This window comes from Bubalus bubalis, chromosome 1 (assembly GCF_019923935.1).
Source record: "Bubalus bubalis isolate 160015118507 breed Murrah chromosome 1, NDDB_SH_1, whole genome shotgun sequence".
NCBI classification, from domain to species: Eukaryota; Metazoa; Chordata; class Mammalia; order Artiodactyla; family Bovidae; genus Bubalus; species Bubalus bubalis.
In genome coordinates, this window is record NC_059157.1 from 29895177 (window position 1) to 29918472 (window position 23296).

Genomic DNA, 23296 nt, shown 5'->3' on the forward strand with positions numbered 1-23296 from the left:
GGTTTTTATGAGTTTTTCCAAAGGTTGTAAATATCACAAAGAAAACAATTTATTCTTTAGACATTCTTTTAATAAGTTAAGAGACAAAGCATGCACAACCAGAACATTATAGGCATGTAAATACATGTATTCTTGAACATTATCTTCGCTTAGAAGAAAGGGTTCCTCCTTCTTAGAAGGAGTTTAGACACACTTGATGAGCCTGAAGCCACAGCTTGTAGCTGAGCGGTAGACCTGCATGAAGTGAAGACCTTCTCCACACCTCTTCATGACCAATAAATACATCTGTTGTTGAAAAACATATTGACATTAAAACCTTTTTTTAAAAAGTTTTCCTCCCCAGTCTTCTACCATGCAGGACAATTTTTGGTCTCTAAAGTCTAGTAGTTACTACATCCAGTATTAAAATGTGTTAATGAGAATGAAAAGATATACAAGACATAAGACTGGCAATATTTAAATGAAACAATAAATTCTGTTTTAAATAAGAAATCCTTAAGGGAGGAAGAAGGAAGAAACTGAATTACTTACCAACACTTCCTTTTCCCACTTGTATATTCCTCACTTCCAAAACTTCGTTTCTGTCTGAGCACTTGAACACAATGATCTTTATTGGGTTGTTCCCTTGATTTTATTGTCTGCATACATTTAATTGTTGTAAGAAACTTGGCACATTCTGGAAATCCACATGACCAAGCAAGATCTTCAGCTGTTTGCCCATTCTTATTACATAAACTAAGACAAAAAAAAAAAAACGTGTTCAAGTAAAAGTTGACAGTTGTTTTTAGCCTTTTAAAAATATATTGCTAATAAAGGTGCTTTGGGCTTATACAAATGTTGGTTGCAGAATAAAAGAGGTAAAGGAAGCATAGAGGAATTCCATGTTTGCTCACTATTTGTCCTTACTTAGCACAGAGGACAGCACAGAATGGGCACTTCATTTCTACACAAATAAGTATTCTGTTTTCCATACAATGAGTGAGTACACAAAGGAAGTCAGTGAGAACATCTATAGAATGGATTTTTAAAAACAAAACTAAGATGTAATACTGCCATGACACATGAAAAGAACTGCACCTCTGATTGCTTAGGATCCATTTTTTAATTTACTTGAATAGTATCAGATAATCATTAACAGCCTAAGTTAATATTTAAATGGTTCCACTACATTATCAATTAGGCAAGCATCATGTAATTGAGCAGCAGGAGTCTGATTAACCCAAGAAAATAGAAAATTTGAAGTCACTGATTCCATACTCACTCAATTTGGGCATCACTGGCTACAAGCAGACTGAGGCATTCCATGCTTCCAACTCTTGCTGCCTTGTGTAATGGAGCTTCTCCAAAAACATCCTTACAGACAAGACAGCATATTTTAGTCTCCCCAAAACACACTTGTGGAAGTTGATGAGTGAGGTGTATTGCTTGAGGAAGCTATTTGAGGAAGTAGGGTTAGAACTGCATTGTACTGGACTGAATCCTTTAATTCCTTTTTAAAATAAAGTTCACGTGGTGCCCTATTAAATATAGAATTGTCATTAATAAAAGCATGTGCAGTCAGAGCTACATACATTAAATTTTAAGTGATTAAAAGCAAAATAGAATCCTACAGAACTAAAAATTACAATTTAACATTCAATGGAAGATGCAAACTACCTTAAGTTCTGTAAGGAATTATATTGATTGTGAGCATGTCTTACAAGTTGTGCTACCCTGAGACTTAATTCTGTAATGGAGCAGTTCCTTTGGAAATGAATGGTAGACCCTGGAAATGTCCGATGTAGTAGCCAGCAGCCATCTATCGGGCTAATGAGCACCTAAAATGTGGCTAGTCTGAACTGAAATGTGCTGTCAATGTCAAATACACGGAGGGTGAGGAGGCATATCCGATATATATATATATATCAGTTATGTTTTATATTGATTACACATGAAATAATTTTGATTAATTGGGTCAGTTTACTAAAATGTTTCGCTTCATTAATGTGGCTACTGGAAAACTCAAGTTACATAGTGTCTCACTTCTATAGGCATCACTGTGCTAGTCATGTTTCTAATAACTGAAACGACAATATCTTGGTGTCTAAGAAATGTTTGTGTGGATTTGGGGTGAAGGGGAGGGTTGCACACAGCAACAATCAGTTACCTAGTTACCTGCTGGTTGAGGTCAGCGCCCGTCTGCAGCTGCCAGAGAAGAAAGCAAGCAAGGCCGCCACCTGCAGCCAAGTGGACGGGCGACTGCTCACAGGGATCCGGGGGTGCGTTGACGGAGGCCCCGGTCTCCAGCAGATGCTTCAGACTATCCACCTGCGAGAAAAGAACAGCTCCAGCACCCCTTCTCGCCTTTGTCCAGGCTCCTGCCCTCCGGAGATTGAAGTCCTCCGCCACTCCAAAAACCCTCCAACTCTGAAGAGGCTTGACTTAGCAGCGCCAAGTGGTCAGTACACCTTCACCCTATCTGGCCCTCTATAGAAGACAGACATCTGTACCCTTAAGCCTGCCGGACAAGAGCAGCCTGAATCTCACCTCTGGGTTGCAATCGAGCAGCAGCATCTCCCGCCTAAAGTAAAGGACAGGAGTCCTTGGGAGAGCTGAGCAGTGCGGCACTCGCTGCAGACAGACAGGTTAAGAGTGGACAGGCCGCCCGAGAGCCGGAGAATTTAAAAGATCACCAGAGCCAGGGGGCCAGCCCCTCCCCGCCTTGCCTCAGCTGCGGCTCGGCCCGAGCAGCCCAACCCTAGGCTGCCGGCCTTTCTCCGCCCAGCAGCAGCCGCACGTACACAAACAGTAGCACGTGTAACCTGGAGCCCAGTGAGGCTGGCGGGGGCGGGGGTGAGGAGGAGGCAGCGAGGATGCGCCAGCTGATTGGCCAAGGGGAGGTGTCAGGCCCGCCCACCTCGGGGCGGAGTCCTGAGGCCGTTCCCGCCCAGGCCCTGTTGCGCATGCGCCATGAAAGACCGGGGTCGGGACTGCCGGGTTTCACCCGCCGCCATGAGGCGCTGAGAGTTCGGCACGTTTCACGCTGCTTGTGCCCAGCTCATTAGTCCCTCTGGGGAAGCGGAAGTCGCGGGTGGAGGTTTTGGTTTCTGCTGGCGCGCACGTAACCAGGAAATGAGGGAGCTACCAGGATCTTGATCTTGGGCGGCAGCGCCTTTGGAAGCTGCTACTGCGCTTGGTGCTGGACCCCCGCGGCCCCAGCCTCTGGCTCCTCAGGAAAGAAAGTTCCTGAGTCATCGTGTTCAAAGCCGCCCTAGGCTTGCCTCTGTCCCTCAGGCCCTGGACATTTAGGAAAGCTAGAGCTTGAGGGGGTGTGGGGGGGTAGGGGTGGTGGTGGAGGGGCGCCTAACGTGAGCTAAGGGGCTAGGTTTTCCCACAGGACTGCTTCACCCTCACCCCAAAATGACACCGTGCCCTTTCCGGGAGTGACGTAAAGGGAGCCCGCCATTGTAATGTGGCCCCTCAGAGACAGGTCAGGCACAGTGCTGGACTTGTCGCCTGGGGAAATGGTGGTCCCAGCTCTTAGCCCTGAGCTCGCTGAGACGGGAGCCCCGCACTCTTCGTGAGGAGTTAGTGCATAAACGAAAAGACCGGGCCATGGACGTTGACCACTGGCGCTCTTCCCCGTGGGCAGGGCTGACCGTACCTCAGAAAACTGTAGAAACAAGACATCCTGACTTCAAAGCCATAGCCACTGACTATTTTATCTCTGGACAGTTCCTAAGCAGTTTTTTTTTCTTCTTCCCCAGGTTAATCTAGCTAAAAGCTAAAGTTCCAACCATGTATTTATTTTCCCTAATATCTTAATCTGTTCCCCTCTATGTGCTGGTACCTTTTGAGAGCAAGACTGAAAGTTTATTCTTTTTTTGGAGAACAAGCTCAGTGTCCTCTGAAAATAGATGGGTGGCCTTTTTGTTCTGATTTTGGATACAGTTTCTTGTTTATTTTGTAATAAGAGCCATAAACTAATTTTGCAGTAATTTATATTACTAGATTTATGCAGTTGATCCAAGGTGTCGACTTAGAGAAAAATGTGCAGCATGAGAGGTGTGAGTTAAAGTTTATTCAGGGTTTTACTGAGGACTGTAGCCCCAGAGACAGCCTTCAGATAGCACTGAGGAACGACGCCAAAGAGGTGGGGGTGGGGAAGCTAGTTTATATGTGGTTTTTTGGATGTTAGGGAATACATGCAGTCAACATGTATCTTGGTAAAAAAATCACGGCTAGTTACAGAGAACAGATACTCCAAGTTAATGATTATAGTGCTTTTCTATGTATGGGAAGCAGAATTCATTAAAATTCTTCGGGAAATGCATTTAACTAAGGGCCTGGTTGTCCAAAACACAGAGCATCCCCTTTTCATCTTTTATTTCCTCTGTATGAAGCACTGAGTGCACCTCCTGTTACCACCTTAATCTCTTCATCTGAAGTATCCAGTGCCTTGCTGCCTCAAAGACTTGGTGAGCAAAATTCTCTTTTCTTTTGTTTGCAAAGGGGTAGTTTTAAATATCTTTGTTTATATGTGTACTTAAACATAAGCGCATATATATATATGTATACACACACACACTTATATTCAAACATGTATAGAATCGTGCTTGTGTTCTTTTTTTAAATTTAAACTATTCACAGTACTTTTTATGCTGTTTAAAGAATGTCAGAAATATATGAGAACACATGTCCATATTTGCAGTTTTCCTTTTCTCGTGTTTTTCATCTAGATAAGCACTTTTTCAAGACATATAATTAAGCTTCAAGTTTGCACAGATGTTCACTTTCAAGAATTCCTAACTAATACAAGGTGTCATCGAAGAGTTCTTAGAGTTCTAAAATATATGTTTTGCAGTTAACATATGAAATGGGGTATTTCTGTGATACATGCACCTCCACATTACATCCTTTTTCTTGAAAACAAGATTCTGTTCAGCATGCATTAAATCTGGTAATTATTGTTAACTTCCTGTGACATATTTAAATTTCACAAGGAAAGGGAATTTTGTAAGTAGTTTTTAAAGCTTTTGTCCCTTTAATCACTGCATACTTGTCCATCGCTCATAATGTTTCCAAACAACTCTTTATGTCTCAGCTATGTATCTGATTTACTCTTAGAAATGGGCCTAAAATTAGCTTTCTGAAAACTGAGTAGAGCTGGTGGAGTACAGAAGTATACAGGATAAATACATTCAGAGAACAATATCTTTTTTCTTGTGTTTTTCTTTTTTGTTTTTTCTTTATTTTTAAATTTTTATTGGAGTATAGTTGATTCACAATATTGTGTTAGTCTCAGGTATACAGCAAAGTAAATCAGTTATATATATACAGATATCCACTCTTTGTTTCTTTTTCCACATGGGCCATTAAAGAGTATTGAGTAGAGTTCCCTGTTCTATGTAGTAGGTTCTTTATTATCTATTTTCTATACAGTAGTGTGTGTATACTACAAGCCCCATCTCCCAATTTATCCCTTCCTCACTTATCCCCTGGTAACCATAAGTCTGTTTTCTAAATCTGTTACTCTACTTCTGTTTTGTCAGTTAAGTTCATTTATACCTTTGTGTGTGTGTGTGTGTGTGTGTGTGTGTGTGTGTCACTGGGGGACAGTATCTTACTGGCAAGGGACTGGAGTTTTTACAGAACATATAGCATGTGGGATCAATTTTCTAAAGTAGTAGATGGTCTAAGAAGCATATGGAATAGTCACTCTTCCAAGCATCGCCAATTCTACTTATGTGTAGTTTGCTGGTAGTTGTGTTTCCAGAAGGGTGCCATTTAGAGTGAGTTTTTTTTTTAAAAAAAAAAAAAAAAGGTTGAATGATGACTCAGTGACCAAATGAGTGAAAGATGTGTGGACTAAGACTTGAAGGGTAAGAGTTTACTAGGTCATCCAGAAGAGGAAGAGAATTTATAAGAAGTGTTAAATATCTTCCAGTGTTGAGAACTATGTGTAATTCAGTCTGGTTGCAATATATGTTACACATATAGCAGTGATGTGAAATAAAGATATACAAATGAGAAGTTATATTAAATGACCACTAATATCTATTCTAATATGTTATTGTGTTGAGGTACATTGACATTAATTGGGCACTTATTATGCCCCATGGTTAATACAGATAGGAAAGGAAACTGATAGGGAGATTTCTATAATTTATCTAAGATCATATCATTATTAAGGAGTGGAGCTGGAACTCAGGCAATTTGACTCTAGAGCCCACATTCTTATACCTATATTTTAAAGAATTGTGGTCATCTTTGGTAGTTCAAAGCTACTAAGATTGACTGCTTTAAAGCAAAATGAAGTCCTCAGAGAAGATTACTACAATCCATTGAAAAACACTCTTTCATTTAATGATGACTTAATGTAGCCTTGTTTCTAGAACTGAATTTCCCACAGTGCTTAGTCCAATGCCTTCTATTCAAGGAGTTCCTTTTTAATGAATGAATGAATATGTGCCAATTGGTGAAAATTATTAAAGTATTTGGTGGACAGGCTAATTAATTAGAATTAGGCTAATTTCATCTATTTTCTATTTGCCTTTATTGGCCAAAAAGATGACTAGAAAACATTCCCTAAATGCATAGCATTGAAAGGAGTAATTAGGAATACCTTCTAATCCCCATTTATCACTATTGTATAATATTTAATTATATTGTATACATTTAGCAATAATGCTATAGATAAATTTAGCTCTAAAGCAAATGAAGAAATATAAAGTAAAACTAAAAATCTCAATAGTTGACTTGGTTTCACATGTATTATTTAGATCTCTTGGGAATTTTATAACCCACCCCCCCCAAACATATTCAAGTAATATTCCTCAGACATTTCTGAATATGATGTTTCAATTATTTATTGCCAACTAGGTGCCCTGTTATTTATATTAATGTTGACCAGATTCCAGTGAGTCTTAAAAGTAACTAGATATTAATTATTAATAAAAGATGTGTGGCAGATATATTTCTATAGCTCATACACTGAAGATAATATATCACTGCAAATAAGAAAACTTTTCAAAGACAGAAGATGATAGCCAGAGCTGGAACTTCAATAACTGTTCTTTGATTTTTAACAGTTTTTTTTTAAATCCACAGATTGAAAAGTACTTGAACTAATCAATATAATTATGACCTTCATTGGCATAGGCAGTCAGGAAATCCATATATGATCCTAGTATGATTGTAAATGGAAAAGGAACTGGCAGCGCACTCTACTATTCTTGCCTGGAAAATCACATGGACAGAGGAGCCTGGAGAGTTAAGAGCCCATGGGGTTGCAAAGAGTCGGATACCACTGAATGACTAGCACACGTAAAAGCAAAAGGATTTCCCACAAAGAAATTCTTCTTGTGCCTAGTTTATACTGTATAAACCCTTCCAGCCTTGCTTACTCAAACTTCTTGGAAAAGATGATAAATTATATAGCTATTCTAAACAACTACTGCTCCAGGATATTATGGCACAAAGAATAGATACTGGGTTGGTCAGAAAGTTCGTTCAGGTTTTTCTGTAACATCTTATGGAAAAACTCAAATGGATTTTTTGGCCAACTCAATAGACAACTGATAAAGATGGATATATAGGGAGGAAAGAAGTAAGGAAAATGACAGCTTTTCTTTACAAAAGCATTCCAAACACATCATTTAGACATTCCTCACTCCAGGAAGTAGAGGTTAATCCTTATCTCACCCCATCCTCCTCAGTGTGGGCTCTGCATAATGACTTGCTTCCAAAAAGTAGAGCATGGTAAGTGAGGGGAAGTAACTTCACAGTGGAGAAACCTGTGAAACACTGCACTGGCCAAGTGTTTGTTATTATCATCAGTAATAAGTCATGCACCCTTGATACGGTCTGCCGAAAAGGTACTTCACCTCTGCATCTTCCCAAAGTCCATAACCCAAGTCTAACCATGAGTAAAATATCAGGTAAACCCTGATTGGGAAGCATTCTACAGGATTTCTGGCCAGTACAAAACTGTCAAAGTTTTAAAAACAAGGAAAACCTGAGAATCTGTCATAGATCAGAGGAGGCTAAGGAGACATGATGACTATGGGATCCTGGAACAGAAAGAGGAAATTACAGTAGTTCCCTGTTACCTGCATTTTCAATTCCTGTGGTTTCAGGCCCATTGTCGTCTGAAAATATTAAATGGAAAATAACAGAAATAAGCAATTCATAAATTTTAAATTTATGCTGCTCTGAGTAGTGTGATGAAATCGCACTCCATCCCTCCTGGGAGGTGAATCACCCCTTTTGTCCAGGTTAGTCGCCTAGTAGCCACCTGGGTTATCAAATTTACTTGTGTTCAAGTAACCCTTATTTAGTTACTGATGGCCCCAAAGCACAAGAGTCGAGATGCTGACAATTCAGAGATAACAGAAACATGCTGTGAACATCATCGTATTTGGATTGTCTTAGTTCTTCTAAATACTTCACCTAATACTGCTTCACCCTAAAGTTCTTTGGAAACTTCTATATTTCCTGGTACAACCATAGGTTTTTGGAATCATATAATTCAAGAAGTTTACATATCTAGGAACAGATATTTTGAAATCCTCTAGTTCAAACTATTTGTAATCCAAACTACAGATGAGAAAATTAACTCTTAAAAAAAATGAAAATCACAGATACTTTGGTGATTTTTTCCTCTGGTACACTGATTTATCTCCCTTTCTGCACTTTATTCTCATTGTGTGTGTGTTAGTCACTCAGTCATGTCTGACTCTTTGCAACCCCATGGACTGTAGCTCACCAGGCTCTTCTGTTCATGGAATTCTCCAGGCAAGCATAGTGGAGTGGGTTGCCATTCCCTTCTCATAAAGCAATTTATTGTCCAAACAGTATCGTAAACTTGTATGATTGTGGCTTTCCAGTCATGCTAAAGATCTATTGAGTTCTCTTCACCACCAATCAGGAAGCTTTACTGGAAGCTTGTTCCTGATTGGTGAGAGCATGCTGTAACAGTGGAATTCCATGGAGTAAACAAAAAAGCGTAGCAACAACTGAGTTTGAGGTCTCACTACCCTCAGCCTAGGCCAACCTGGACTCCTTCATCCCACATGAGGTGGCCTCTACATTTTATATGAAGGCTCTGATTTTCCATTCAACTGTGATCCACCTTATAACATGGAAACCCATTACAGATGGAAAGATAAAACTGAACAACACAGTTAAAGTAAAGTGTATTCCCAGGTAAAATAGACAGGTGCTTTCATTTAAAATGGATTAGTTTGATGAGCTTCAGTTAATGGGAAGGTACTGGTGCACAAGAACTGTACCTATGAGCAGTGTCACCAGTTCCTACTAGTGGCAGCAGCTGTGGTGGGTGACATAACTTGCTAGAGCATGTGATTTCCCAGCCAGAGAGGACTTGCAGATAGCCCTGATCATTGACTCCATGCGGTGGGAACAGACATGGACGAGAGCTGTGCTTCTCTTAGCTCTGAAAGTTCCTAGTTTCCTAAGAAGGAATGCTCATATACCAGAGCTGTTAGTTTGGTGCTGTATCCCTCAGTGATGAGGGGAGGATGCTCTTTCTGTCAGGTGGAAATGGAATCTCTTGGTGCATTTTCCTGGAGGAAGATATTTCTACCATATTATTATTTTATTCTCTTTTTACAGAATACCCACTGTGGAGACAGGATGAAGTTGACCAGTGAAAAGTTGCCCAAGAACCCCTCATATACTTCTCTATCCCACTTCGCTGCTAAGAATGCAAAAGTCTTCCAGTGGAGAAAGGAAAAGACTGGTACAAGTCCTGATAGTATTTTCACTTAAAGTTAATTATGTACACCAGAGCCAAAGAGACAAGAAATACAAGTCTTATTGCTGGCGAGGAAGTGGTTAATTCTTCCAGTGGAGAAAGGAAGAGACTGGTACAAGTCCTGATAATATTTTCACTAAATGTTAATTACGTACACCAGAGCAAAAGAGACAGGAAATATGAGTCTTATTGCTGGCAAGGAAGTGGTTAAGTTTACAGTCCTTTCTAGCTTTTCTGTAAGAATTTGTGGAATTGCTACCCAGCTTATCTGGTAGCAGATCATCAGTGAAGAAGTTTCATCATGAAATTCTGCTCCTGGTTTTACTCTCAGGACTTTAGAACACCCTTCTTGAAAAAAAAAAAAAGCCAGATGTCACTTCTGTTAGAGAGGACAGTACCATACTTTATTTGAAAGAGGCATTTAAAGCTACCATTTCTTTTTCTATAAACCTAAAAAAAAATTAAATTGGGATGGTTAGCTCATTTAGTTAGAGTAGTTCTAATTAAGACTGAAATTAAGAATTTCACACAGAGGCCAGCTTTGTCTAAAGAATTCCACACGGACTACATTGCTAGAGCTCCTGCCTAGTAGGAACGAGGTTAGTGTGACAGCCCACCAATACACTTCTTAATTACATAAGGTACAATGTCTGGTGTGATAGTGCTTTCTTTTTTCTAAGGTGGTGCTTTTTCCTTGAACTAAGGAGGTCAGTTTTAGGAATGAGAACTAGGAAGGAAGCTAGTATAAACAATGTCAGATGAATTCTATATACTTTATTACTTTAAGAGAAAAAATTCACATTGTATGGGTAAAGATGGAATTCTTTACTTTTTTAAAAACCAGATCATTACAGCCATGCTAATTTGGTGGATAAGGCCTTGCAGCTCTTGAAAGAAAGGATAAGAAGAGGGGATACTATGGCATATTTTCTACGAGGTCAACTGTACTTTGAAGAGGTACCAGTTTTTGCGGATTTATTTTCATTTCATATAAAGCCATTGTTAGATCTTCATAGCAAAGTTTCCTATAAAGTTCCTTACCATTGTTAAGCCAGGGAAGTTCTGTCAAATTCCCTAGATTGTGTTTGTGGCTTTGATCATGATAAGCTGGTCCCAGCTTACAGAGCTATTCGACCTTTCTCCATAAAAGTCATTCTAATGAATGTCATTCATGGGAGTCATTTTGTTATGAAACCATTTGCACATAATAAATAAAAAGTCTAATTTTTGTATTTTGCTAAAATATTCAGTGTCATTTGTAAAATATTTTATTATTAACAATTAAAAATCCTGATTCTTATCGATTAATAGTACTGAGAAGGCAATGGCACCCCACTTCAGTACTCTTGCCTGGAAAATCCCATGGACAGAGGAGCCTGGTAGGCTGCAGTCCATGGGGTCGCCAAGAGTCGGGCACGACTGAGCGACTTCACTTTCACTTTTCACTTTCATGCATTGGAGAAGGAAATGGCAACCCGCTCCAGTGTTCTTGCCTGGAGAATCCCAGGGACGGTGGAGCCTAATGGGCTGCTGTCTATGGGGTCGCACAGAGTTGGACACGACTGAAGCGACTTAGCAGCAGCAGCAGCAGCAGCCAAGGTAGCTTTAAGTAAGTTTCTGTATGGATCAAGGAGAGAATTTCCCTCTTTATCCACATTATGCTGAGATTTACAAAGTAGGTCTAGGTAGACCTGTGCAAGATATCACTCCATCTTCAGCAGTATACCTTCAATTGTTCATTGAACCCCAAGGGAAGATGCAAAAAGGGATCAGCTGTCCCCTGCCCCTCACTATCTCTTGAATGCTTGGGCAACCCTTCACCTATATCCCACTTACTAATCTCTTTATGGCTCCTTCCTTCATTCTGGCAACAAATATTTGTTGAGGACTCATCACATACCTGTCACTCTGAGGATCACGTAGCATAATGTTTAAGAGAATGATCTTTCAGCTTTGAGCATAGGTTCAATTGTGGTTCTATTGCTTGTTAACTATACCCTTGGGCACAAAGGCTTAACCTCTTAGTGCCTCAGTTTCATCTCTGCTGCTGCTACTGCTAAGTCACTTCAGTTGTGTCCGACTCAGTGCGACCCCATAGACGGCAGCCCACCAGGCTCCCCTGTCCCTGGGATTCTCCAGGCAAGAACACTGGAGTGGGTTGCCATTTCCTTCTCCAATGCAGGAAAGTGAAAAGTGAAAGTGAAGTCGCAGTCATGTCGGACCCTCAGCAACCCCATGGACTGCAGCCTTCCAGGCTCCCCCCTCCATGGGATTTTCCAGGCAAGAGTACTGGAGTGGGGTGCCATAGAGCTATTATGAGGATATGTTAATTGTAAAAATACTTACTAATAGGGCCTGCCACTTAATAAGTGCTTTATAAGTATTTGCTACTATTATGCTAGGTACTAACTCTACAGTGGTGAGGGAATTAGAATGGTCCCCATTTCATGGAGCTTATAGTCAAGAGGAAGATAACAAGTTAATATATGATTACAAATAAGTTAAAAGTACTGTGAAAGCAATTAACTGGCTACTCTGATAGAGAATAACTTAGGGGTAGGGCAGAAAGAGCTGTTGTTGAAACTGAAACTTAAGGAAACAGGCAATGCAAACAGCCACAGGGAAGTACATTCCAGGTAGAAGGGAAAACAAATGCAACGTTTCTGAGATGAAGAAGACTTTGGTGAGCTCTACAATGTGAATAGAATGCAAAGTCAAGTGGGCCTTAGGAAGCATCACTACAAACAAAGCTAGTGGAGGTGATGAAATTCCAGTTGAGCCATTTCAAATCCTAAAAGATGATGCTGTGAAAGTGCTGCCCTCAATATGCTAGCAAATTTGGAACACTCAGCACTGGCCAGAGGACTGGAAAAGGTCAGTTTTCATTCCAATCCCAAAGAAAGGCAATACCAAAGAATGCTCAAACTACTGCACAATTGCACTCATGTCACACGCTAGCGAAGTAATGCTCAAAATTCTCCAAGCCAGGCTTCAACAGTACGTGAACCATGAACTTCCAGATAATCAAGCTGGATTTAGAAAAGGCAGAGGAACCAGAGTTCAAATTACCAACATCCACTGGATCATTGAAAAAGCAAGAGAGTTCCAGAAAAACATCTACTACAGCTTTATTGACTATACCAAAGCCTTTGACTGTGTTCAGTTCAGTTCAGTCTCTCAGTGGTGTCCGACTCTTTGCAACCCCATGAATCGCAGCACGCCAGGCCTCCCTGTCCATCACCAACTCCCAGAGTTCACTCAAATAGCATATTGGGCACCTACCGACCTGGGGAATTCCTCTTTCAGTATCCTATCATTTTGCCTTTTCATGCTGTTCATGGGGTTCTCAAGGCAAGAATACTGAAGTGGTTTGCTATTCCCTTCTCCAGTGGACCACATTCTGTCAGACCTCTCCACCATGACCCGCCCATCTTGAGTGGCCCCACAGGGCATGGCTTAGTTTCATTGAGTTAGACAAGGCTGTGGTCCTAGTGTGATTAGACTGACTATAGTTTTCTGTGACTGTGTGGACCACAACAAACTGTGGAAAATTCTGAAAGAGATGGGAATACAAGACCACCTGACCTGCCTCTTGAGAAATCTGTATGCAGGTCAAGAAGCAACAGTTAGAACTGGACATGGAACAACAGACTTGTTCCAAATCGGGAAAGGAGTACATCAAGGCTATATATTATCACCCTGCTTATTTAACTTATATGCAGAGAACATCATGAGAAACGCTGGACTGGATGAAGCACAAGCTGGAATCAAGATTGCCAGGAGAAATATCAATAACCTCATATATGCAGATGACACCACCCTTATGGCAGCAAGTGAAGAAGAAGTAAAGAGCCTCTTGATGAAAGTGAAAGAGGAGAGTGGAAAATTTGGCTTAAAGCTCAACATTCAGAAAATTAAGATCATGGCATCTGGTCCCATCACTTCATGGCCAATAGATGGGGAAACAGTGAAAACAGTGACACACTTATTTTCTTGGGCTCCAAAATCACTGCAGATGGTGACTGCAGCCATAAAATTAAAAGATGCTTGCTCCTTGGAAGAAAACTTACGACGAAACCTAAAGAGCATATTAAAAAGCAGAGGCTTTACTTTGCCAACAAAGGTCCATCTTGTCAAAGCTATGGTTTTTCCAGTAGTCATGTATGGATGTGAGAGTTGGACTGTGAAGAAGGCTGAGTGCCAAAAAATTGATGCTTTTGAACTGTGGTGTTGGAGAAGACTCTTGAGAGTCCCTTGGACTGCAAGGAGATCCAGCCAGTCCATCCTAAAGGAAATCAGTCCTGAATATTCATTGGAAGGACTGATGCTGAAGCTGAAACTCCAATACTTTGGCCACCTGATGGCCACTAACTCATTGCAAAGACCCTAATGCTGGGAAAGATTGAAGGCGGGAGGAGAAGGGGATGGCAGAGGATGAGATGGTTGGATGGCATCACCGACTCAATGGACATGAGTTTGAGCAAGCTCTGGGAGTGGGTGATGGACAGGGAGGCCTGGCATGCTGCAGTCCATGGGGTCGCAAAGAGTTGGACACGACTGAGTAACTGAACTGAAGGGCTCTAGACGAACCTTGTTTCAAAAGTAATGAGAAGCTCTAGGAAGTGTTCTGAGCCTGTGATGAATGGACTAGAAGGGAAGCATTAAACCAAGACCAGTTTAGAGAGAAATTATACTAGTTGGGGCAAGAGAGGATGGTGGTCTTGACCAGAGTGGTAGCAGTGTAACTGGGTCCTGGATTTATTTTGGAGATACAAATAAGGGTGGCATGGACTGAAAAATGGAAAAGTGGGTGAGTTTTGAGGAAACCATCAAAAGTTCAGTTTTTGGACATTTTATGTTTAAGATTCCCCTTTGTCATCCAACTATAAGGTTTCAAAGTAGAAACTACATGTGATACTCTAGATCTCAAAAGAAAAGTCAGAGTTGAAAGTAAATATATATCTGAGATTTTCCAGCATGTATGACATTTAAAATCATGAAAACTGTAAGGTCCTCTCTTCTCTTTCTCTGTATAAGAGTATTCTGAGTTTTCCAGCCTTCATATCTTGGCCAAACATTAGCCAGAAAATAGAATGAATCTTTACAAGTCATTTACTTATTGTTAGCATTTTGATGCAATTTTTATTACTTTTATCAATTTGTTGATTAATTACAGTTTAGGAAAAGATAAATTCAGTAGTTTCTGTGTTTTCCAAAAGTTGTTTTTGTCAGGCCTTCTCATTCTAGTACTGACCTTTCAACTCAGAGACTCTTTTTCCACTATTACAAATGATTTAGTAAGGCATTTTCCATGGGGGATTAAGATACAAGCTCCATGTTTGTTCCTTACACTTGAGCATATTTCTTATTATATCCTATGATGCTAAGAAGCCTTAAATGAATGACTTGTGACATGGAGGTTTCTATAGGACATATGGGAGGAAGATAATTTTTGAGAATCACACACGTTTGCTTTTCTGTGTCGTCTTTAGCTAGAAAATCGCAAAACTGGAAGAGCCATATTAGAGTGGATATTTAATAATAATGGATGTCCTGATGCTTATCTTTTCTCAGAGACTTTGGCCCCAACTCTGAAGTTTCTCAGATTCTGGGAGTGATGAGTAATATGGTAGGCTGGGATGAGCACCGAGCTAGGCTATCATTAGAGGGTAGTTCAGTAGTAGCCAAGAATAAGAATGAAAGTCAAAGCAACTCCCTCCTAGGTTCCTCCTTGTTACTTCCCTCAGTTGCCATGTTTAGGTTTGTTTTACTGATTTTTATAGTGTGTGTTGTTTGTTGTCAATGGCTCACTTGTAAATTCTATAAATTTGTTTCTGTCTTTATTTGGTGCTGCTAGCTAGATTTAGGTGGGAACTAAGTATCTGTGATTACTTTAAGATAATAAAGAAAATAATTCAGTATTTCCTGGGAGCTTACAGGGATGGTATGAAGAAGCATTAGAACAGTTTGAAGAAATCAAGGAAAAGGATCATCAGGCAACTTACCAGCTAGGAGTGATGTATTATGATGGCCTGGGGACAGCTGCAGACTCTGTAAGTTATTGTTTTGTTCAGTGTTTAAGATTTCATGGTTCTGGATTTAAAATTATTTATATTTTAATAATATATATCTGTACTCATATTTAAATAATTATCTGTTCTTTCAGCATTTACATAAAAACAAAATTTCTTTTTGCCCCCCTCCTTGCTACCACTAGCCATCAATAACATTTATGTTTTAAAATGTTTTCCTTTGTTCTTAAAAGTTACTTTAAAGCTACATGAACATGGAGAGAAGTTAGAAAATAAGCAAAATTAAGATCACTCCAAATTTTCCTATCAGATATGAGGTTATTATAGTTATTACTTTAGAGTTATTCTTTCATGTATTGCCCTATGCAGAAAAAAATTATGTGTGTGTATACACACCTACATTTTAAAAATATAAGACCAAGTATACATTACTGTTTTGTAATCTTTTTTCCCACCTGTGTTTAGAATGTCCTTCATTGTCAATAGTCTACATTTTCATTTAAATACTTGTATAATAATCTATTGTATATCAATAGTATTTTTAGGCCTCATATTTTTGGCATGCTTGAAGATGAAATAATAAGTTAAATTATGAGATTTTGAGATCAGTAATATGATTTTCTCTATGCTATATGGTTTTCATTTTTTAATTATTTCCCCTTTTTTTGCCTCATCTTACAAAGAAATTTCCTATGAAATTTATTTTTAAAATTTTCAAAGATATTTAGAATTTAGTTTCCCTGTATTCACTTGCAAAGGTGTCCTGTATATACAGGTCTATTACAAATTCTAAAATGTGAAAGTACACAGGCTTTCAAATTTTGGCTTTACCACTGGTTTCAAATCTTGTTTTCGCCACCTATTAGCAGTATAATCTTGGGAAAATTATTTCTAGCTTTAGTGTCCTTATTTGTAAAGTGAAGATAAATAATCTCAGAAATACATCTGTCATTTCCCCCTCTCCTTTGGTCATGGCCAGCCTTGATGATTGATCATAACCCAGTCAGCTACAAAGAAGTACCTAAGTCCAGACATAGTCTCAGAACTTTTATCAGTACAAAGCTTTAAGGATATATTACCAGGTTAATCCATTGGAGGCAGCATAAAAAATAAAACTCATTAACCTAACTCATATAGTTGTTAATGAGATTAGATGACAACACATAAAAATAACTAACACAGGGCACATGGAGTAAGTGTCCAAGAAGCATTTTCCTCCCTGACTTTATCTTGTATAAAGTTAATAATGAGGACCATACTCTAATTCCTGAAGTTCTTCATTTTTCCATATTTATAATCATTGTACCCTATGATGAAATGAATGGTAAAAATAAATATTTGCATTAATTGTAAGATACTCATTGTAACCTATGTATAGTTTAATTTTTGAAAGTTTAGTAACCTGCAGTATCCATTACTACATTGCCTGCATTTACTCCAAATTTAATACAGCTGACCATACCCTCCTTGCAACACCCTCCCTCCTTAGCATCTGAGATATCTTTAGTTCATCTGATTCTCCCTCATACTTTGCACACATCATTCTACCATTGTTTGTATATTTGAAATACAGTTTTTTCTGTTTGCCTCTTCACAGCCACTCAGACCCTTGTGCTAGCTGCTTCTCTCCCATCTAATGTTGAAATATGTCAGAACCTTGGCCTCAGCCCTTCCTGCCTCCTTTCACTCTCTCCTTGAGTAGGCTCATCCAGTCTCATGGCTGACACTATCTATACATACTTTTTAAAAACTTTCTGATCATTGTCTTCATACCAGAAACGAATTCTGAGATCCACATAGCCAGCTGCCTTTCTCTCCCTAAATGATGAATCAGGTAAATTCATAGATTTGGTGTTACTTTCCATTTTTTCTGTTTCCTCAGTGAAATAAAAGTGAGGCCATGTGTTTGCTTTAGCAGCATGTATGCAGAGCCTGTGCAAAGATGACACACAAACTCATGAACTGTTCCATACTTTTTATAAAAATATTTTAAGAATCGAAGCCTTGAGCTGAGACTGAGGAGTGGGAGCAGGGAGAGCAGAAGTTTGAAGAGAAAGAAGGTTTGAAATAGTATCCCCTCTTCAAGATAAGTGGGAGAGACTACTGTTGAAACAAATTGATAGTATTACTTGTGAAGGCTGAGAGCTTGCTCTGAAATTTATAGTCATAAATTTTAAGAAGGACCTGTTAGCATGGTTATTTTTTTTCTAGCCATGTTCAGTGGTTTTAAGTACAGCAGAGTAGGGAGAAATAGGGTATTTGCCTCATGAGTGAGTGTCATGGAGGGAAGAGGGACAAAGAGTACAGTGACAGATATAGAATAAGTTGATAATGTGGGAAGAACATGAAGGTGTGGGCAGATCAGGAAAATTGGTAGATTCAATGGGTTGGGATATGGCAACTCCACAAAGTAGAATGACTTCAACGTGATTACATATGGAGACCAGAGGAGGAAAAAAGAAAGATGGCTTCTGTAGGTCTCTTCAGTTAACCCCAAGGTAAAGGAGCAAAGAGCAAATTCTTTTAATTTTTATCACTTTATAAATTTACTGAGTTGTTCTTGAGACTAATTTGGCCCAAAGTCTGGTTGAACCAAATGTGCTTTGTGTGGTAGACCTGAAATGTCTTGAAATTTACATTATAAACCCTCAAATACAAAATAGTTATGTTTATTGTAATCATATATCTTTGGAAAGAAATTGAGAGGAAAAAATACATACACATAAGTATGTATATATGTGCCTGTGTATCTTTTATATTTGTACATATTTACCATGTCTGGGGCTTTTCAGTCCTTCCTGTCAAGGTGGGTTCCCATTTGGCACTGTATTCCATTTCTTTTCAACCTGAAAAACTTCCTTTAAAGAGCATTTTTTGCATAATGTGCAGGTGATGAGTTATCTCCAATTGTGAGTACCTGAAAATGTCTTCAATCTACCTTCATTTCTAATGAATTGTTTTGGGGTTGAGCTCTTTCTTACTCCACTTTAAAAATGCCATTCTAAAATCTCCTGGCTTCTCATGAGAAGTCAGTCTCTGTATTGTGTGTTAGTCGCTCAGTTGTGTCCAACTCTTTGTGACTCCATGGACTATAGCCCATCAGGCTCCTCTGTCCATGGAGTTCTCCAGGCAAGAGTACTGGAGTGGGTTGCCATTCCCTTCTCTAGGGGATCTTCCCAACCCAGGGATCGAACCTGTCTCCTGCATTGCAGGCAGATACCTTACCATCTGAACCACCAGGGAAGCTTTGTATTATGTTTCCTGTATGTACTGTGGCCTTTTTCTCTGGCTGCTTTGCAAGGCGTCTGTAGCTTTCAGCAGTTTGACTATGATGTGTGCCTAGGAGAGGGTTTTTGTGTATCCTATCTGGGGGTTACTGAATTTCGAGGATCCCTTTTGGTTGCAGTTTTCAAGAGTTATTCCTTTTCCAGTTTATGTTTGCTTTGGTAAACTTCCTAGTGCCTTTAAAAAGTGGTTCTATATGTTTGGTCCCAGTTTAATCACTGCCATCTGTGGGAGGATTTGCACAAACACGTCACTCTACTGTGGTTGTACCCTAAGTTCTCTCTTACTAACAAGCTGGGGTGGAATGGTAGACACCTGCTCACATACTCACAGAAATAGATCCATGTGATCTGGGACTCAGTAAAACACTTTATTTTCTCATCTTTTACTGTGTTGTTTAGCCAAGAACAGCATTTTGAGAGAGCAGTGAGGGGTAAAAGTTAGAAAGAAGCATACACAACTGTACATGATGGTTAAATATTTTTTTCTTTGGAGTGACTTTGAAGGTTTTGAAACTGAGGATTAAGTCCATTTCACCTGCCTTCATTTGTCAAGGTTTTTTAAAGCTAACATGCCCTCCAGGCAGCATAAGCATAAACCATAAACCATTGCCTAAGTGGTTGTCTAGAAACTGGGAGTCAGCTGCATCTAGTTTGAGCAGCTGGTTGAGACTGGATCGGGCCACCCACCGTCCAGCTGGGCATCCACAGGTGTCCATTGCTTGGTGATCTTTTAAATGTGCAGAAAGCCTGTAGCTTAGTTACACCTGCGCAGAGCGAAAATTATCCACCAGTCACCGCACCTTTCCCCATGCCCTCCACGCTCCCTACACCTCCAACTGCCATGCTGCGTTATTCATTATCCTGGGAATACCTGAAGCCACTTGCCTTGGGAAGCTGGTTTGAGGTTTGTTCTTCCTGTCTTCTGGTTTGACTGCCTTGCAAATAAACCCTCTTTTTGCTGCAGACCTTGGTGTCTCAGCGTTTGGCTTGCAGTGTGTCTGGCAAGACCAAATCTAGTTTGGTAACAGATGTGGTGAGGCAGCCAAGAGGTAAGTAAAAATAAAGCTTTCACCTGTGGCTCATTGGCCCCTTGCAGGCACTGAGGACCTGGGGACGAGCAGACGCTATGGCTCTCGCTCCCCATCCCCACATCCTCTGCCTGCCTTTTGTGTGGAGAAAAACTTCAAAGAATGAATTCAGAGAAATGAAGGTGTTGAAGCAAAGGAAAACAAGACAAAATTACACTACTTCAGTCATTAAACGAAGCCAAGGCCCTTTAGTTCCTCCTCAAGGGCTACAGATAATATTCTAAACCACATCCTTTGAGCTGTTTTGTAGCCACCGAAACCCCCACCAGGTAGAAGAAGTTAAATATACGATGACCAGACTAGCCATGAGAACTGGCCCCAAAGAAATGGGAACAAACATGTATACCTGTGGCGGATTCATTTTGATATTTGACAAAACTAATACAATTATGTAAAGTTTAAAAATAAAAAAAAAAAAAAGAAAAGAAATGGAAACAAACCCTGGAACCAAAGATTAAGTGTACTTAATACAATCAAGATGACACTGATCAGACCACTTCACGACCAATTTCAAGATGACTGTCAGAACTGACGGTGCTGTTCTGCATGCAGCCCCCTCTTCAACTATAAAAGTTCTTGCCCACTGATTGTCAGTGAGGAGTTGGCTTTCAGACTTGAGTCCACCGTTCTCTCCCACTGCTGGCCTCCAGAATAAAAAACTTTCCACCAGACTTGCCTCTCAAGTATTGGCTTCTGAGCGGTGAGCAGCCAGACCTGATTTGATTTTCAGTAACACATTTTGGAGGTTTGGGGCTTTTGGGTTTGGAAGACTTCTTTTGGGTGAGTAACTTCATTAAAGAAACACAACTATGCCTTTATTGTCTTTGCAACCGTGAATGGATCATGGACCAGAGGCCCACTTGGAGGGACTTTGGCAGACAGTACAGAAGGTTACAGCCTCTGTATCTGGGTCACAGGCCCAGGGCCGTGGTTTTGTTTTAGTCTTGCTTGTCCATGTTATGTGTGTGTCTGACTGTCTAAATGTTAGGAATTGGCTACTGGGGATTGAGCTGAGGTGTCCAAACAAACCTTGAAAAGGCTTTACCAGGAGCTAGACTGTCAGATGGGGAAAAGCATAACTTTGTACGTATGCCTGAATGTCCCATTCCCCTTCTGAGAGATTTACTAAATACCAGGGTTACCTTTGCCCCTGGGCAAATGAGCATTAAAGTACCACCAGAGCAGGCTTGCAAATTGCAGGCTGTACCCCAAAGAGAAGAGCCTGCAGCTATTCCAGGAGAGATTGCAAAGAGGAGTCCAGAGGCCTGGGTGGATGAGAGATCAGCAAGAGCAGAGAGCTAGGCCTATATAAGTTAGGGCATCACCTGAGGTCGGCTTATACAGGATTTAAGAGCAGTCAGATTGTAAAAAAGGCTCATGGGGCAGTCCCTAAGCCCCGCACTGTCACTGATCTGTCCGCAAAGTGTGGGTCTACTGTATGAGAGCTGACAGATGCCTTTTCTTGCACTTTGTTTTAAATCCCAAGAGTTGTTTGCTTTCAAGTGGTAAGATCTGATACTAAGAGTTAAGCAACAGTACTGCCAGACAGTACTTCCTCGAGGATTTAAAACTTCACCCATCATATTTGGAGAAATCGTGGCAAAAGATTAAGGGACCCTCAACTAAATGAGGAAGGTAGGATGGTATTCAGATTACCAGTAAGACAAAGGACACTTGAGACTAGAATATGATTTTTATTTCTTTATTTTTTTTGGCTATGCTGGGTCTTCGTTGCTGTGCAGGCTTTTCGCTAGTTTCGGTGAGCAGGAGCTCCTCTTCGTTTTAGTGCTTGGGCTTCTCGTTGCGGTGGCTTCTCTCGTTGCTGGGCATGGGCTCTAGGCATGTGGGCTTCAGTAGTTGCAGGTCCCAGGCTCTAGAGCACAGGCTCAATAGTTGTTGGCACATGGGCTTAGTTGCTCTGAGACGAGGGATCCAACCTGTGTGCTCTACATTGGCAGGCAGGTTCCTATCCATTGTACCACCAGGGAAGTTGCCAGAACATGATTTTGATTTCAGCCTTTTTGGTTGAACGAGGCTATCAGGTATCCAAGAAAAAGAGTTCTCAGCCCTCTGGTAAATATTTGGGTTTTGAACTCTCACAAGGACAGAGACTTGCCCTCGGACAGAAGGGGAGCTCTAGGCAGAGCTGCAGCCCCCACCAAGAGACTGCTGCAGGAATCTCTGGGAGTGGCCAGCTTCTGCATATTTGGGTCCTCAGCTTTGGATGCACAGCAAAACCCCTTTCAGAAGTTCTTAGAGGAGGAGATAATGAACCTCTAGACTGACGTTGTGAAGAAAAAACATTCTGAAGCCCAGTTTCATCTTCAACAAACGGGACCTTATGAGGAACTGGCCAGGAGAGGGAAACCACACTCAGGAGGAATATCAACCCCAGCTGCTCCCAGTGGGCCAGTGAACCCCCCACAGATCTTAAGTTTCTATTGAGGAAGAAGCATCAGAAAGAAAGGTGAATGGGGTTGCTGTGGTGGTGGGCTTGAGAAAGTAAAATTCAGAGAGCAATTTAAATAACTCATTAGTTATCAGATTGTTTTTTGTTCCGCTTTCTCTTTGTTTATAACCTCCCAGGCTTGGAAGGACAGTTCAGTGATCAGAATTTTTCAGTCTCTGGCAAAAGTAGGTAATTTCTCTACCTTTTGGCTGTCATCCAAAACCTTCTGTATTTGATCATGCTGACCCCTTAGTTGTGCCTGTCATTTATTGTTGACCATCCCTAACTTCACTGTGACTTCAGGTGTGACTGTTGAATTAGGCTAATCAGTAAATTTCCTGTCCTTTGTATTTTCTTGACTAAGTGAAAATTTGGTCGTCTCCTCCTGTCCTCAGAATAAAAAACCAAAACCAAACCTTTGGCATCTCCCCTTGCCAAGGTTCTGTTTGGTGAGGATATTTCAGAAACCACACTTAACTTTCCCAGCCTGTGTCCCTTGCATATTATCTGAGTGTTTCCGTCAACTGATAATGATCAAGACACTCCAATAGGTAAAAAGTATTATAAGACAGAGATCCCTGGCTCACCGTGTCCCAAGTAAAATCCCCAAGGATGAGAGTCTTAAGTTTTAATATGTCTGGTATTCTGTGTGCCCTCAGAGGGTACATAGTTGTCCCCGCTCC

General features: G+C 40.4%; 2 protein-coding genes across 7 annotated transcripts in view; one reads left to right on the forward strand and one right to left on the reverse strand.

Annotated features, from left to right (window-relative positions):
• Positions 1-48: 48 nt before the first annotated feature.
• ANKRD37 (ankyrin repeat domain 37) lies at positions 49-2770 on the reverse strand. Its single transcript, XM_006075109.3, has 5 exons — positions 2527-2770; positions 2155-2307; positions 1262-1353; positions 532-735; positions 49-285 (listed from the first exon to the last, which is right to left on the reverse strand). Coding segments are annotated over exons 1-5 (477 nt in total). The 5' UTR covers positions 2554-2770; the 3' UTR covers positions 49-284.
• A 155-nt stretch (positions 2771-2925) lies between these two features.
• The window catches only part of LOC102411591 (LRP2 binding protein), a 31493-nt gene continuing 11122 nt past the window's right edge, over positions 2926-23296 (forward strand). For 4 of the 6 annotated variants that reach the window (XM_006075104.4, XM_044938372.1, XR_006549152.1 and 1 more), the window contains exons 1-4: positions 2926-4457; positions 9616-9742; positions 10602-10714; positions 15697-15810. In XM_006075104.4, coding sequence (XP_006075166.3) covers positions 9637-9742; positions 10602-10714; positions 15697-15810 — 333 coding nt within the window. In that variant the 5' untranslated portion in view covers positions 2926-4457; positions 9616-9636. The remainder of the gene's footprint in view (positions 4458-9615; positions 9743-10601; positions 10715-15696; positions 15811-23296) is intronic. The other 2 variants (XM_044938371.2, XR_006549150.1) reach the window with 1 other exon arrangement.